The 14774-nt window shown below is 31.9% G+C and overlaps 1 protein-coding gene across 7 annotated transcripts in view; it reads right to left on the bottom strand.

Moving 5' to 3' along the window:
* The window catches only part of Pcnx1 (pecanex 1), a 149547-nt gene that overhangs the window by 82522 nt on the left and 52251 nt on the right, over positions 1–14774 (bottom strand). For 4 of the 7 annotated variants that reach the window (XM_048798891.1, XM_048798893.1, XM_015493489.2 and 1 more), the window contains 2 exons: positions 12399–12531; positions 6441–6625 (listed from right to left, as the gene is read on the bottom strand). The exons of 2 other annotated variants lie outside the window; for them this stretch is intronic. In XM_048798891.1, the coding sequence (XP_048654848.1) occupies positions 6441–6625; positions 12399–12531 (318 nt within the window). The remainder of the gene's footprint in view (positions 1–6440; positions 6626–12398; positions 12532–14774) is intronic. One more of the 7 variants, XM_048798892.1, reaches the window with a different exon arrangement.

The following is a 14774-nucleotide window of genomic DNA, read 5'->3' as shown; positions in this document are numbered from 1 at the left end:
AAATAAAATAAGGGTATTGTGTCCAACTGTAACTAAAAAATAAAATATTTTTTAAAAAGATATGGGCATTTTTGGTCCATAATTTATTTGACCTACAAAAATATTCTGTCATTTAACTGCCTATTTCTCCAAACCCTTTGCAACAATGGACACCACTATACTTTCAACAGATGAAAAACAATCTTAATCCTGCTTTTAATTTCCAATTTTAAAAATTATGAGTAAGATTGAGGTTGTGGCCCATGATTGCAGGTGTCTTGTATTTCTTTTCTTTGAACTATCAACTTTTCTAGTAGGTCAATGATCTTCATTTTATTGAAGTGAAATTCCTATCATCTTATTATGCCAAAGACTGATAACTGATCTTCAGTATCTATCTACCTTCTCCTTATTCGTTTTAATAATAGGACCTTCCCCTAACTGAATTGCAGCTAAGCTCATGTCCATGTAGTTAAGAGGTCCTTCCCAATCTCTCGAAGCTGGAAGTTACCTGGTGATTATGTACAGGCAAATGGGAAGTAGAAGAAACTGAAAGGCACATTTTCCAAGTCAAGAATAAAAGATAAAGCCTAAATGACCTTCACATTTTCTTACTCCCCCCAACCCCACACCCCTGTCCTTGTCCCCCTGCCCCCTCCACTATCACCCTCCCTTCAGTTTGCTGGGAAATTTCACCAATCACAGCAGTTGCTCTGAATCAGCCCAGGCACAAGTGGAAGATAACAAGAGTCAACTCATCTAAAATAAATGGATCTCATTAGATTGTTATGAGTGAAATATAAACTTTAATTTTAGCCACTGATGTCAGGGCAAGGGTGTCTCTATGTATATTTCTATGTGATAAAGAACCTTATCTATATTCCAACAAATGCATATTAATAAACTTTAATTTATGATCTTAAGAATGCTTAATGTTAGAAAGCAATCAAGTTTAGCTTCAATGAATTCTTTAGAATATACTAGCAAGAGACAAATAAGATATCTCAACCAGTCTTCTCTAAAATTCCTACCACAATTCAAGTTTTCAAAACTATTTAAAATAATATTCTATAGTCTTCCTATAGGAACAATTATAAACTTCTAAGCATTATGCAGGGAATTAATATTGGGCAGATAAAATTAAAATTATCTAGGTTTATTTTAAACTTACATTTGTGGGGATAAAACAGACACTTCTAAACCCTGCCAGATAAAGTATAAACTGGTATGAGCTTTCCATAAAGCAATTAACAAGAGCATACATCAAAACCCAATGTTTATTCTCCTTGACTGACAATTCAACTTCAACATATTTATCCTAAGGAATTAATCACAGCTACATATAAAGATTACATAAAGAACCTTCAGCACAAAAGGAATTATCAGTAAACATCTCAAAGACTAACCATAACCTTAGTTATACTAGTTAAATAAACCATGATATAATAATATTTTATCATTATTAGCAATAGCAATGATCATTCATCTGATAAACTTACTATTGCCAGCACTGTTATATTACTTTACATGTTTTAACAGATATAATCTTCACAATAAACCTATGAAGTAAGCACTATTATTGCCCCAATTGACAAATGAGAAAACTATGGGGAAAAGTCACATACATGTATACATTACCAAAGACTTAAAGAAAAAATACATGGGGGAGAGAAAACTTGTCCAACGTCAAATAGCTAGTGTAAGTGGCAGAGCATTGGATTTGAAATTCAGAAGTCTGGTTCCATAGAGTTCTCTACACTGTACTGTTTTTCATATAGATCTAAGTGACAAAATATCATATACCTATTTAAAAACAAGTGAAAAAAGGTACAAAACTCATACAGTAGCACAATGTCACATAAAATGATTACAACTCTATTTTAGAAAATTACATACATATGTACATTAAAAAACTAGAAGAGGGGCTGGTGTTGTGGCTCAGTGGTAGTGAGCTCACCTAGCACATGCGAGGTCCTGGATTTGATCCTCAGCACAACATAAAAATAAATAAATAAAATAAGGGTATTGTGTCAACAATAAATATTAAAAAAATAAACTAAAAGAAAAAAACCACAAAATATTAATAGTGGCTATCTGAGTGATGAGATTATGATGACTTAATTTTTCAATGTATCTCTTGATATTTGTAGACTTCTATTTCTGTTCTAAGGATGGGATTAATAGCACATCATAATTCTATCGAAAGGAAGTGTAAGTACAATATATCCCCTATATATAATTCCTCCTCCTAGATACAATAAAGCACTTTTACTGTTTCAATAAAAATGAACAGTTAACTTTCATTTACATACCATGAGTTGCACTTTCTCCAAAAAATATATTTTAAATATTTTAGTATCTTTCTACTAAAAAACAAACACCAATTTGGGCACACATCTGAAATCCCAGCAACACAGGAGACTGAGGCAGGAAGATCACAAGTTTGAGATTGGCCTCAGCAACTTAGCAAGGCCCTAGGTAACTTGGCAAGATCCTGTCTCAAAATCAAAAATAAAAAGAGCTGGGAATGTGGCTCAGTGGTTAAGTGAGCCTGGGCTCAACTCCCAGTACAAAGAAAAAACAAAACCAAAAATAAGCAGCTTAATAAGAAGGGCATCAAGGTGTTGCAAGATTTCCTGGGAGTCTTCCCCTACAGCTAACTACATTTTCAAGTTAATAAACTCTGTAGTAAAGCAGATTATTTCAAAGAATACCTTCTTTGTCAATCTTTCAGTAATGAAACAAACAAAAGAGCCTCAGGAAAAAAATAAAATAAAATAAAAAGATGAGGGGAAAAAAGAGCCTCAGAAAAACCAATTCAAGCAAACACACACACACACACACACTGAGGATTTAAGTGGGGGGTGGGGGGGCGCTTTGCCACTGAGCCACATCTCCAGCCCTCCTTTATTTTTCTCTTTTTTCTTCTCTAGACGGGATCTCATTAACTTGCTTAGGGCCTCACTAAATTGATGAGGCTGGTCTCAAACTTGCAATCCTGGCTCAGCCTCCCAATTTCCTGGGATTACAAAAGTGTGCCACTGTGCCCGGCTCATGCAACAATTTTTAAACACCTAAAACATTAACCAAATTTTAAAAAGTCTTAATCAGAGAAATACTACTCATGTTTACATATTTTATATGTACATATATATAAAACTGACATGTGCTTGTTTCCTGTCTATATTGTAAGAGTAATTTTTAATTTTTCCAAATAGAGTTGAAATAATTTTGTATATGCTTTTCAACACATATATCCTCAGCAATGATCACCAGTAATTTCATACACACACAGGCCAATTTTTCTTTTCTACCTGATCTTATATAGAACATTCCCTTTGAGAAATGTTACATATTCAGGGTTATTATCAACTATGAAAGTATTTTTCATCATTGCATCTACATGTTAAGTCTTAATTTATAAGAGGAAACAGATTAACATAAAAACTGAGAAGCAATTGCTAAATTTTATAGAAAAAGCTCTGCAAATATAAAATAGAATTTCAAGACTACCTGATTTCAGTCTCTCCTGTAGTGTAATCTTGGAACTAAACTACAATTTGTTTTACTTAGTATTATTACATTTTAATTCACAAAGTAGCATAAAACCAAGTGCAAGAAGCAAATCCAATAAAAAATGATCAGAATGAAATTAAATCAAACTTTAAGATGTGATCTTTAAAAGAACAACATATAGCATTGAAAGATAGGTAATTCTGATAGAAATTTCTTTTTAAAAAATGTTTTCTTCAAAATAATTGTCATTCAAGCCATCACTTCCATTCAAGCTTTTTTTTTTTTTTTTTTTTAACTTGGTTTTCATGGAAATAAAGCCTATAGGAAAGGGTTTTTTTTTTTAATTATACCACTTATTATTGAGTTTCTAAAAGTGATTTTGATTAACAATTATGCCTGCTGAACAGATGTGAGTATGTGTATATGTATATAGTGTATATATTGTTATATATAAATGTCTTATGTATATGTATATTATTTTCACATGTGAAAACTGTACGTGTGAATTTTTTTAATAAAGCAGCTAAACTGGGAAGGAAACAATCCCTTATAAATATCCCTTATTTTTAAGAAACATCATGGCTAACTTTAACATATCTGAATATACAGTACTCAAATCCACTTATACAAAATTATCTTACTATTATTAATTAAAATCACATAAAAAATTAAACCATGCCACAAAAATATTCCAGTTTCCCTAGCAGTTCTTTTTAAGTCAGTTGCAGTTCATTTTCAGAATTTTGAGGGGACAACTTTATGTACTGTGGAACAGGTATTCACTTTCCCTTCATTGTTTTGTGCTAATTATTACTAAGCATTCAATGTGGCAGCATTCAAGTATTACAAGCCAAGAACTAGCTATCAAAAGGCAGTTAAGGGGCTGAGGTTGTGGCTCAATGGTAGAGCGCTTGCCAGGCACGCGTGAGGCCCTGGGTTTGAATCTCAGCACCGTGTATAAATAAATAATATTAAGGTCCATTGACAACTTAAAAAAAAAAAAAAAAACCGCAGTTAACGTGAAGGGAAAAATTCAAATTCCCAGAGACTATCCTGAGTGTCTACCAGAAAATGCTAAAGGTACCTCCACCCAGGAGGCTTTATCATCAGAATGGTAAGACAGTTCATAGGTATGTATTTCCAATAATCTGCATATGACTTTAAAAATGAAAGTTTTTAATTAAGGCATGCTTCACTGATTTTTTAAAAGAAAACTAAGAATTTTCATTGAGGAAAATCATCAACTGTTTTATGCTTGATCTGAAAAAGTCAAAAAAATCTGAAGTGGATCAACATGAAGCCTTTTACTTTAACCAATCCACCAAAAGAATGCTACTCAGGATGGCCTTACTTTGTTATTTTTAATGAATACTAAGTTCTCTCTAATCCATGAAGCCAGCAGACAATGAGCTGGCATCTAAAGTTTCATATTCACAAGCCTTCTGTCCATCTGGACACTAGGTTAACTGATGATGAACAAAGATATTATCACATGAATGATAAACTAAATATTTGCAACTAAAGTTTCACCTGCAACTAAATTAAGTAGCAAAACTGACGTCTAATTCTCTCTTAAGCACTCTCCTTAGAGATTTTCTTACCTCTCCAAATTACAAACCTAGAACCAAAAGCATTCTAAGTTTAAAATTAAAGTATTCCAATGATTTGTTATTTTATCCAAACTCACTCACTCTAATGTTATAAATCTTAGATGTCCATTTTCAAGATTTGTTAAAGATAATCATTTTCATCAATATGTATATTTACATATCTATTAATATCTCTGTACCTAATGATTAATGATTTTTACAAAATAGAAAAGGAGCCAATGGACAGATAGCATAAGAAGCTTTATTGAATTCTAATTTTGGTACTTTACACCACATATCCTTCCAACTAAAGCATCAATTAGATGTCATTTTTATAAGTGAAAAGCAGCTATAACACAAATAAGCAAAATCACAAGTGTGTGTTTCTTAATAACTAATCTGCATTCTGAGCACAACAAAGCTGGAATCTACAGCTCAATATAGAGAAATAAAAATGAAATCAATATAGAGAAACAGAAATCAAATCAGTATAAAATTTTACCCTTATTTAAAGGCATAAAGCAGATATTTGAATGGCTAATGTATTGGCAAGGTTTTCAATTATACGACTCTGAGAATTAATTATTTAATAATTTATGTGTACATTTATAGATATATAAACAGGAAAAAGGGATATACTTTATCCAATTATTATCTGATATTAATATAGATCCATGATATCCTCAGAGTATTGTATTTAGAACTATAATAAATTCTATTAAAAATGTTGGACATTGTAAAATGTAGAATACCTCAAAGAGATATTTTTTAGTAACTGATCATTAGAAAGCACTTTTGCCTTTCCTATATATAGCATATTCAAAGAAATCAAAGGGTATTTTTTGTAGGGGGAGGTGTGCTGGGGATTGACCCCAGGGGCACTTTACCATTGAGCTACATCCTCAACCCTTTTTATTTTTTGTTTTGAGACAGGGTCTCACTAAGTTGCTTACATTGGCCTCAAAGTTGAGATCCTTCTGCCTCAACCTCCCAAGTTGCTGGAATTATAGGTGAACCCCACCACACCGGGCCTAAACAATTAAAAAAAAATTCTCATATAGTACAAATGCTTGGGAAAAACTGTCAAAATAATTTTTAAGAGAATACTAAAGTATAAACTTATTAATACATTAACTACCTACTAATAATGGACATGCTCAAAATAAAACACAGAATAAGAAGTAGAAACAGACAACAAAAAAGCAAAAAACTTAAATTTTCCTTACACACTGGGCAAACATGGTGCTCTTATGCATAGTTCCAAAATGAAGCTATCTCAAGAAAGAAGTGCAATCATCATCCATTATCTGCTGCATTAAAGTTTTGTATAACCAAGATTACATAAGGCCTGCATACCAAGTTCATCTTGCAAACTGCTACCGCCTACAGCAGATGCACTGTCATGTGATGCTTCTAAGTGGACACTCCCATTTCTCACCAGCAATGAGGCACTAGCACTGAGCACTGCAGCCTGGGAAGGGGGGCGGGACTGGACTTTGACCTGGGCTGTGGACTGCTGGCCTTGCTGACCATCTTGAAGGCTAGGAGAAAACATGGATTGGGGAGACATTACAGGGAAGAAAAGAGAAAATAGCTAGAATGAAATCAATATAGAAAACTGATTTCAAAAAGACACTTTTCAATGTAACCTAAGAAAGAACCAACTTTATAAAATACAGAGATGACACTGCCAGCTTAAATGTTCTGGTCCTTATCAGTTTGATTTGTAGTGATTAATGCACTAAACATTTAATATATATGTAAATTGCTCAATCTGCAACTTTCTTCTACTTCAAGTCAAATAAATTCTAGTGTAAGGGAAACAAAAAGCAACAGAGTTGTGAGCACATTCACCATATGTGTCAGTTAAATATGCACTTTTATTTATAATCTCAAACAATTCTAAAATTTTCTTTAAAACATTCTGGGGTCTCAATTTTATAAAACAAAGTCTCTATGCACTTGAAAACCAAAGAATCTTAACAAATGCAACCAAGACAACAATTTTGAATAAAAAAAAAAAACTAGTGGAAGAGAACAGGAAAAACTCATTCAAACAAGTGAAACACAAATGACCATCAGAATATTGACAGAAGCAGAATAAATATAAAATATTACCTATAAAAAGCCTACATATTTCTGAAATAACATGGTTAGTATTTAAGGAGGTAGTTAAAGATTATGTTCCCTGAACAAATTGTTATTTCCTTTTTAATCTGTTTTGTAGTCTCATTAACTAGGACCCATCATTTTAGAAAATATATTTTGGAAACCTGTAATTTCATGGGATGTTCTATCTTTTCTAAATTCCATAAAGGTTTTTGTTACAATATTTAGTATTTAGTATAAAGTTATTAAAATTATTTATAAAATTTTCTATATCATTCTTATATTTTTATAAATTTATTTAGATAATGTGAATTTTAAGGCTCATATAATATCTAAACAAATTTAAACTGATGAAATTCATGAAAACATTTTAATTATATTTATTAGATTATTCTCAATGAAATACTGCTTATTCTTCAATGAAACACTGTATTCCGTTAATCTGAGCTGACTTTGAACAATCCCAAGAGTCTGCTTCTAAAATTATTAGACCTCTAGAACAAAAAGAATGCTATTCAGGATAGCCTTACTTTGTTATTTTTAATGAATACCAAGTTCTCTCTAATCCCTTAAATTCAACATAATAGTTTCTCTGATGCCTATAAAACAAACTTATCTACTACAGATGGACCATGAAATAAAAGGTTAATTAAAAATATTTTAGTCTGTGGCTATATCAACAGAATATTCTGGAACTGCATTGTCTGAAGTAGTCAGGAACTATTTAAATTAATTAAAATTTAATTTTCTCAGTAATACAAACCATATTTCAATTGCTCAATGATCACATAACATAGCCAGTGGCTAACAAAGTGGGCAGTAGTTAGTAATTAGTGTCTACTACATTGGACAGTGCAGATTATAGAATATTTCTACCATCACAGAAAGTTATATTGACTAGCAACATTCACATTTCAGGCTTGTTTTAGCATCACTGAAGGGTACATGTTCTAAGCACAAATAAGAATGCACACAACATATAAGAAAAATCAAATCTGCAAAATTTTGACTTATAAATCCTTACTGGCATAACTAAGCCATAACTACAAAAGGATTTATGTAATAACTTGTTTGGACTAGAAACTTCATATAATACATATAAATCAAGACATGATCTGGAGATAAGTTTTTATCTTCCATACATATATAATGCATCTGATACTCTTCCTCAAAAGCTATCTAAACTTATTCACAAACCTTACCAAGCTGAACAAGTTTCACAAGAGAAAAATAGCAAGGAAAAATATCTAAGTAGTTTAAGTACTGTGTCCTTTTAGATTCAAAAGAGCCAAATTTTATGGAAATTGTACTCAACAATTTTTTCTAGTAATTTTTCATATAATCATAAACAAAGATGGTTAGTACAGTTAGATGTATTTCTATATAAGTACATTTGAGAATATTTGAATCTTGAACCCAGATGTACAATGTATAACCAAGTTTATAAAATGTTTTCAAAATATCAGGCAGTTGATTTTTATCAACTCCAGAATAAAGAAGTAAAAGAAATGACAAATTCTATGAGATAAAAAATATTGAGTTTAAAAGGTAGTAATAAAATATTTATTTCCCTTGAGTTTCTATTTTTAAAACCCTTCAACAAGAAAAAGTCTGTCACTTTTGCAAAAATTGTCAAAAAACATAATCCTGATGGGTTGCATTTCATTTCAAACTAATAACTGGCATAAATGTATCTTCTTTACAGTTCCAATTATATAATAAAACTAGCCATTTGAAAAAAGGTAGCAACTACTTTACAACATAGCAAAAGGTAGAAATTTAAGTGTTTAATTATTGGCTACCACTAGTATCACTGGTATACAATCATGCTAATTAACATTTCCAGTTTAAATGAAGAATAATTGGTCTTGTTCTTTCTTCTTCTGTAGCACTGAAGTGATAGTCAGCACATCCTTTCTTGTACTGTCAATTAGTTTTGTATGTGTTGTCTAAATAAAAATGTAAACTCTAAGAGTGTGACTCCATAATTCCTCTCAATCTCCAGATTCCAGAGAAAAGAATATCTTCAACATAATACACAAGTATCTGATTAATTCTTTTCTGAGCACAAAACCTTCACAAATTTCTAACAACGAACTCTCAAATATAATTGTGATCTTATTTTTTGCCACTGATCTTTCAGTCTTATATTTTAAAAAGTAACATTTAGGTTGATAAATACAGAATTATTAATATTTGTCTTCTAATATTTTTAAATATTTGCCTTTGTTTTTAGCTCTACTGACTAGGAACAATTGGCAAGGATCTCTAAAACCTACATATAGGCTAATTTTTTTAAAAAGCTATAAAAATAGTTCTGGAGGAGTTTATTCTAATAAGCATTATTTAAAAATGCAAATTCTGTTTGTGAGAAAATTCATGATTCACTCCCAAACCATGTAAACAGATTTTACCACATTGCTTTTTGGATGGCTCATTAGAAACTATTCATTGAAGTTTAAAATAAATTATAGTAGTTTCCCTTTACCTAAAGTGTGGGGTGTGTGTGTGTGTGTGTGCCATGCTCCCACCACCCTACCCACTACTCCCTGCGGTCCCCCGCAGTTCTAGAGAACCATGATCAACAGCAATCTGAAAAAAGTAAATGGAATTCCAGAAATAAACAATTTTTAAGTTTTAAATACCTTTTATAATAACATATATTGTTATCATTCCTAGTTTATTATGTTATCATTAATTTCTTTCTTTCTTTCTTCCTTTCTTGGTGGTACTGTGGGTTAAATACAAGGGTGCTCTACCACTGAATATACCCAGCCCTTTGTTTTAAAATTGGAGACGGGTCTCATTAAGTTGCTAAGGGTGGCCTTGAATTCGCAATCCTCCTGCATTGGCCTGCATCTGCATCGCTCAGATTAAAGTCATGTAACACTGAACCCAGTTTGGTAGCAATTTCTTACTGTGGTGAACTGAGAAACTTTATCATAAATATATTTGTACTGTTGATATACACAGGGTTTAGTACCATCTGATGATTCAGGTATCCATTGGAGGAACATTTTCCCTACAGATAAGAGAGATGAGTGTAGTAAATTTTACTAGTATTTATATAGTAATTGTAATGAAAGTATTGACACATATATTCTATCCCTTTTTGGCAAATAAGTTTGCCATCTTTGAAATGACCATGCCATCCTATATTTATTTAAAGATGAGATTATTATTTGAGAGCTTATACCAAAAAAAATAACAATACTTTCCTTTAATATTTTTATGATTACAAAAGATGATTTTAATAAGTTGGTACTTTTTCCTAATTCCTCTCCGTTAAATTTTATTTCACTTCCCTCATGAGGAAGAGTAAAGCCAGCTTATTTACGATATATATGCAACCTTTGTATTGAAAATATCCTGGAACTTTAACAAAAATTATACATGCTGACTAGTATAAGATTACTTTCCAAAAATTCTAGTATGATGTCTTTAGAAGTTCTATGCTATACCCTAGATGTGATTAATATATTTAAAGCCTTGGGAAAATATTATGTGAATGTTTGGAGTTGTAACGGTAAATCTAATATTCCACCAGGCACGGGAAAAAACTAATTTGTCTGCATTTGTTTGATGAGTTTCAGCAGGTTCATTTGTAGCAAAGAATGAAAGAATTTTGAGTCTTACAGAAGGTTAATTAAATGTTTAAGAAATAGAAACATGGTGTGAGTAACAAGGCAAAGAAGTTATCAATGGCAGTATTATTTAAGGGGCTTTTTGAAAGGTTAAGAAACAAATCTTTTTTAAAAAATTAAGAAAATGCTCACCTCTTTCTGCATGTTGAGGCTAGGCCCAAAATTCACTAGCAGAAGGAAAAGTTCCCTCAGGAAGAAAAGAAGGTAAGAGGAAATAGAAGTGGGGTGCTCACAAAAAGCAAAGGTTTCTAGAATAAATATTTCTTTTAAATTGGTTGCCTTCCCACTTCTATATTTTAAATGTTGGTTTAGCCAATAACAAGTTTTTATAAATTTATCTACTATTGGGCTGGGGTTGTGGCTCAGCAGTAGAGCACTCGCCTAGCATAAAGAAATAAGATTTTGCTACTCTCAAAAAAAAATTTTAAAAAGGAAGGGCTTATCTCTTCTCATCTATCATGCACAGAAGTTATTTCATCAAATGTTCTTCCTTCTTTAAAATGTGAAAAGAAAGTAATTTGTAAATTGTGCTTTTGGACAGAGAGACTGATAAACGTATATATGTAATTATGTCCATATTTGTCTTTTTAAAATAAAGCATAGCGTTTTGAATGGATTGTTACATTTTTTCCCCCCAGTACTGGAAATTGAATCCAGGAGTGCTTTACCACTAAACTACATGTCCTTAGCCCTTTTCACTTTTTAATTTGAGAAAGGGTCTCTCTAAGTTGCTGAGTTTGACCTCAAACTTGAGATCCTTCTGCCTTGACCTCCCAAACTGCTGAGATTACAGGTGTACACCATAGTTCCCCACAAATTGTTAAATTTCTAATTTGAGACATGAACTCATTAGATTTGAGATAATTAAGAAGAAAACACTTATTGAAATTTTAATGGAAAATAACCCCAATATTATGAATGGATGCTTTCTTATTTGGAAATATTGAAAAAAATGTTTAATATGTTATTGGGGTTGAGAAATTAAATATAAATATACATAGAGATAAGGATATCCAATTGACCATACTTACATAAATATTTTAGTTGTTATTTATTAGGTTCTGGTGATTGTGAAATAAAAACCACTCAATTTTACACAATGTAAAACAATATATTTTAGTGAGATGAAACAAACTGACTTAAACTGAGGTCAGTTATCTGTTATTTCTCAACAAGCTCATCATTAGGTCTCATAATTTTTCTTATTAAACACTATCCAGATATTGGGAAAAGATGTTGTATTAATAGTATTAATTTGAAATATAAAAAAGAGGGAATGCTAATTTAAGATCTACTATTCACATTTCTAAAAGTGATTTTGCGATTTAAACTTGACAAAACCAATCTGATCATTTTTTTTAAAAAAAAAAACAGTACAACATAAGGCATGCATAATGCAACAGGCTCATGGTTACATGCAGAGAAAGCCTAAGAGCTGAAATGTATAGAAGAGAAACAGAAAGAAAAGCAAAGCTCTTCAAGTGCTTTCTTGGTTCCGACATAACAGGTTAGAAGATCTGTTTCATGCATGCTAACTTGGTGGAATTTTAAAATACCATACCTTAGGGGTGATCCGATGAGCAAGGTAGGAGGGGTAGGGTTACTCCCTGCATTGTGCCGGCGCCGTACTGCCTGGCGCCTAAATGTGCTGCGTTCACGGCGAAATGACACTGCCTCCTCGCTGGCCTGTGCTGCTGCATCAAGACAGACTTAGGTCAAATAGGAGCCTAGGTCAGAGATGTAAATAGCAGCTGACCCTATCTTTCCCTTGACTTCCCACTTCTAGAGAACTTGTCTGCTTACTCGAAACTGTTTCTATCTATACAATTAGTGTATCATATCCAGCAGTCAATAAAAAAGTATCGTTTATTTAGAGTTAATTTGTTTTGAAAAATGTTTTGATCTATTATCTGACCTCACCATTTCTCTTCAACTTCAATTTCCTACTGTGAGATCTATGTTGCTTTAAATCTTTTCCTGAAAGTCTCATTTATTTTTGTCTATGTTCCTCTACTCTCCCTTTAATTAAGTCAGCTCTTTTAGTGTTTGTTAGTTTCTATTAATGGGAATGGGCATTAGATTTTACTCTCATGAGAATAATAAAAGCAACTAAGAGTAACAGATGCTCCTTGACTTATAATAGGGTTACATTTCAAAAAAAAATCATAAATTGAAAATACCATGGGTCAAAAATGCATTTAATACATCTAACCTACCAAACATCATAGTTTAACAAAGAGTATAATGTACAGTATTGACAGGTTGCTTCACCTTGCAATCATATGGCTGATTAGGAGCTGTGGCTCCCAGCTGCTATCCAACGTGAAAAAGAATATCATATCACATTTTCAAACCCTGGGGAAGTGATTGAAATTCAAAATTTGAAGTATGATTCTACTGAATGCATATCACTTTTGCACGATTGTAAAAGTTAAACAGTTATAAACTGAACCATAATTAAGTTGGAGTTCCTCTGTACTTCTCTGAAGATGCCAATGAGTAAGGCAGCAAGCTTGCCTCACAATACAATGTGAAAACAATGATTGAGATTACACAGCTAGTTTGTTAAATATTCAAGAAAGCATAAATATATCTTCACTATAAAGTATTCTGTTACTATCAAACTTTATTCAAAACCTCTATGGCCCTGGCCCTAGTTCCACCAACATTAGGAAGCAAGTATCAGCAAAATGCCAAGTATAGAAACTAATAATTTAATCTAGAAGCAAGAAAGTACAAACTAAACCAAGCATGCAACAATGGCATAGTAGAATAATATAAATTTTACAAAATCATATTAATTGACCAACTAGGGTATTCAAAACAAATAAAATTATTTTTCTCCATTTTAATATAAAATAACTATTGTTCCCTAGTAATCTAAATATTTGGGGAATCATTTTGATCTTTGACAAAGGGTATTTTGATGCCAAGTATAAATAAAGACAAAAGAATTTAGTACAGAAACATTTCTCCCAAACCTAAAAATTCATTTAACTATGAAAAGGCTGTTATTTGTGGGATTAAAGTTCATGTAAACAAAAATCACATATGGTCAATAAAAAAAAAAAAAAGATGCTGATTAAATCTGGTCATCTTGAGCTGAACTTTCCAATATGGTAGCCACTAGACATATGTGGCTATTTAAATTTAAATTAACTTAGTTAAAAATTCAGTTCCTCACATTTGTGAACAATACTTCAAGTATTCAGTAGTGTCATGTAGCCAGTGGCTACCATTATTAGACAATGCAGACAGAACATTGCCCTCATCATAGAAAGTCACATCCAACAGTGCTGATCTAGAAAATCAAGGCTGCCATATTGTTATCACAATCTATAAAGCACATTGCCTACTTCGCCAATTCCTGACAACCAGGACCTCAATGAAATGAAAATGCAATCCACATCATTACAAAGAAGAAAACATGTTGGCAGGGCAGTCACTGGATGAAAGATGAAACAAACAAACAAACAAAAAAAGCAAAGAAGAAAACAAGCCAGCTGAGGGAGGAAATGCAGTTAAGTCAGGTAACAGAATTTATACCATTATTTAAAAACTCAAGTCAAGTCTTCTTTCATAAAATATTACACTGAAGATTTCTCTACAGTTGTGACAATTATGCTATTACTTATAAGTCATTGCTTATAATAAACTATTATTTATAGGTCAATCTAACTTTATTATGAAGTTTTCAACAGTCCCTCTATTTTGTTTTAAGCAAAATGGCAAAGTAAAACTTTCCCAGACACAATTTATAGGACATAATTTAATCTATAAAATATACTAGAACTATTCAGAAGGACTTGGGAAAAGCAGCATGTGATCACTGAATACTGACAATAGGAAGAAGGGAAGTAGGAGACAGTTTTATTATCTTCCTTCTACTAAAAACGTAATGGTGTAATCAAATCAAAGCTAGTTATTCCATAGTACG

The sequence above is a fragment of the Marmota marmota genome, unplaced genomic scaffold, assembly GCF_001458135.2.
Source record: "Marmota marmota marmota unplaced genomic scaffold, marMar, whole genome shotgun sequence".
NCBI classification, from domain to species: domain Eukaryota; kingdom Metazoa; phylum Chordata; class Mammalia; order Rodentia; family Sciuridae; genus Marmota; species Marmota marmota.
This window is presented reverse-complemented; position numbering and strand designations above follow the sequence as displayed.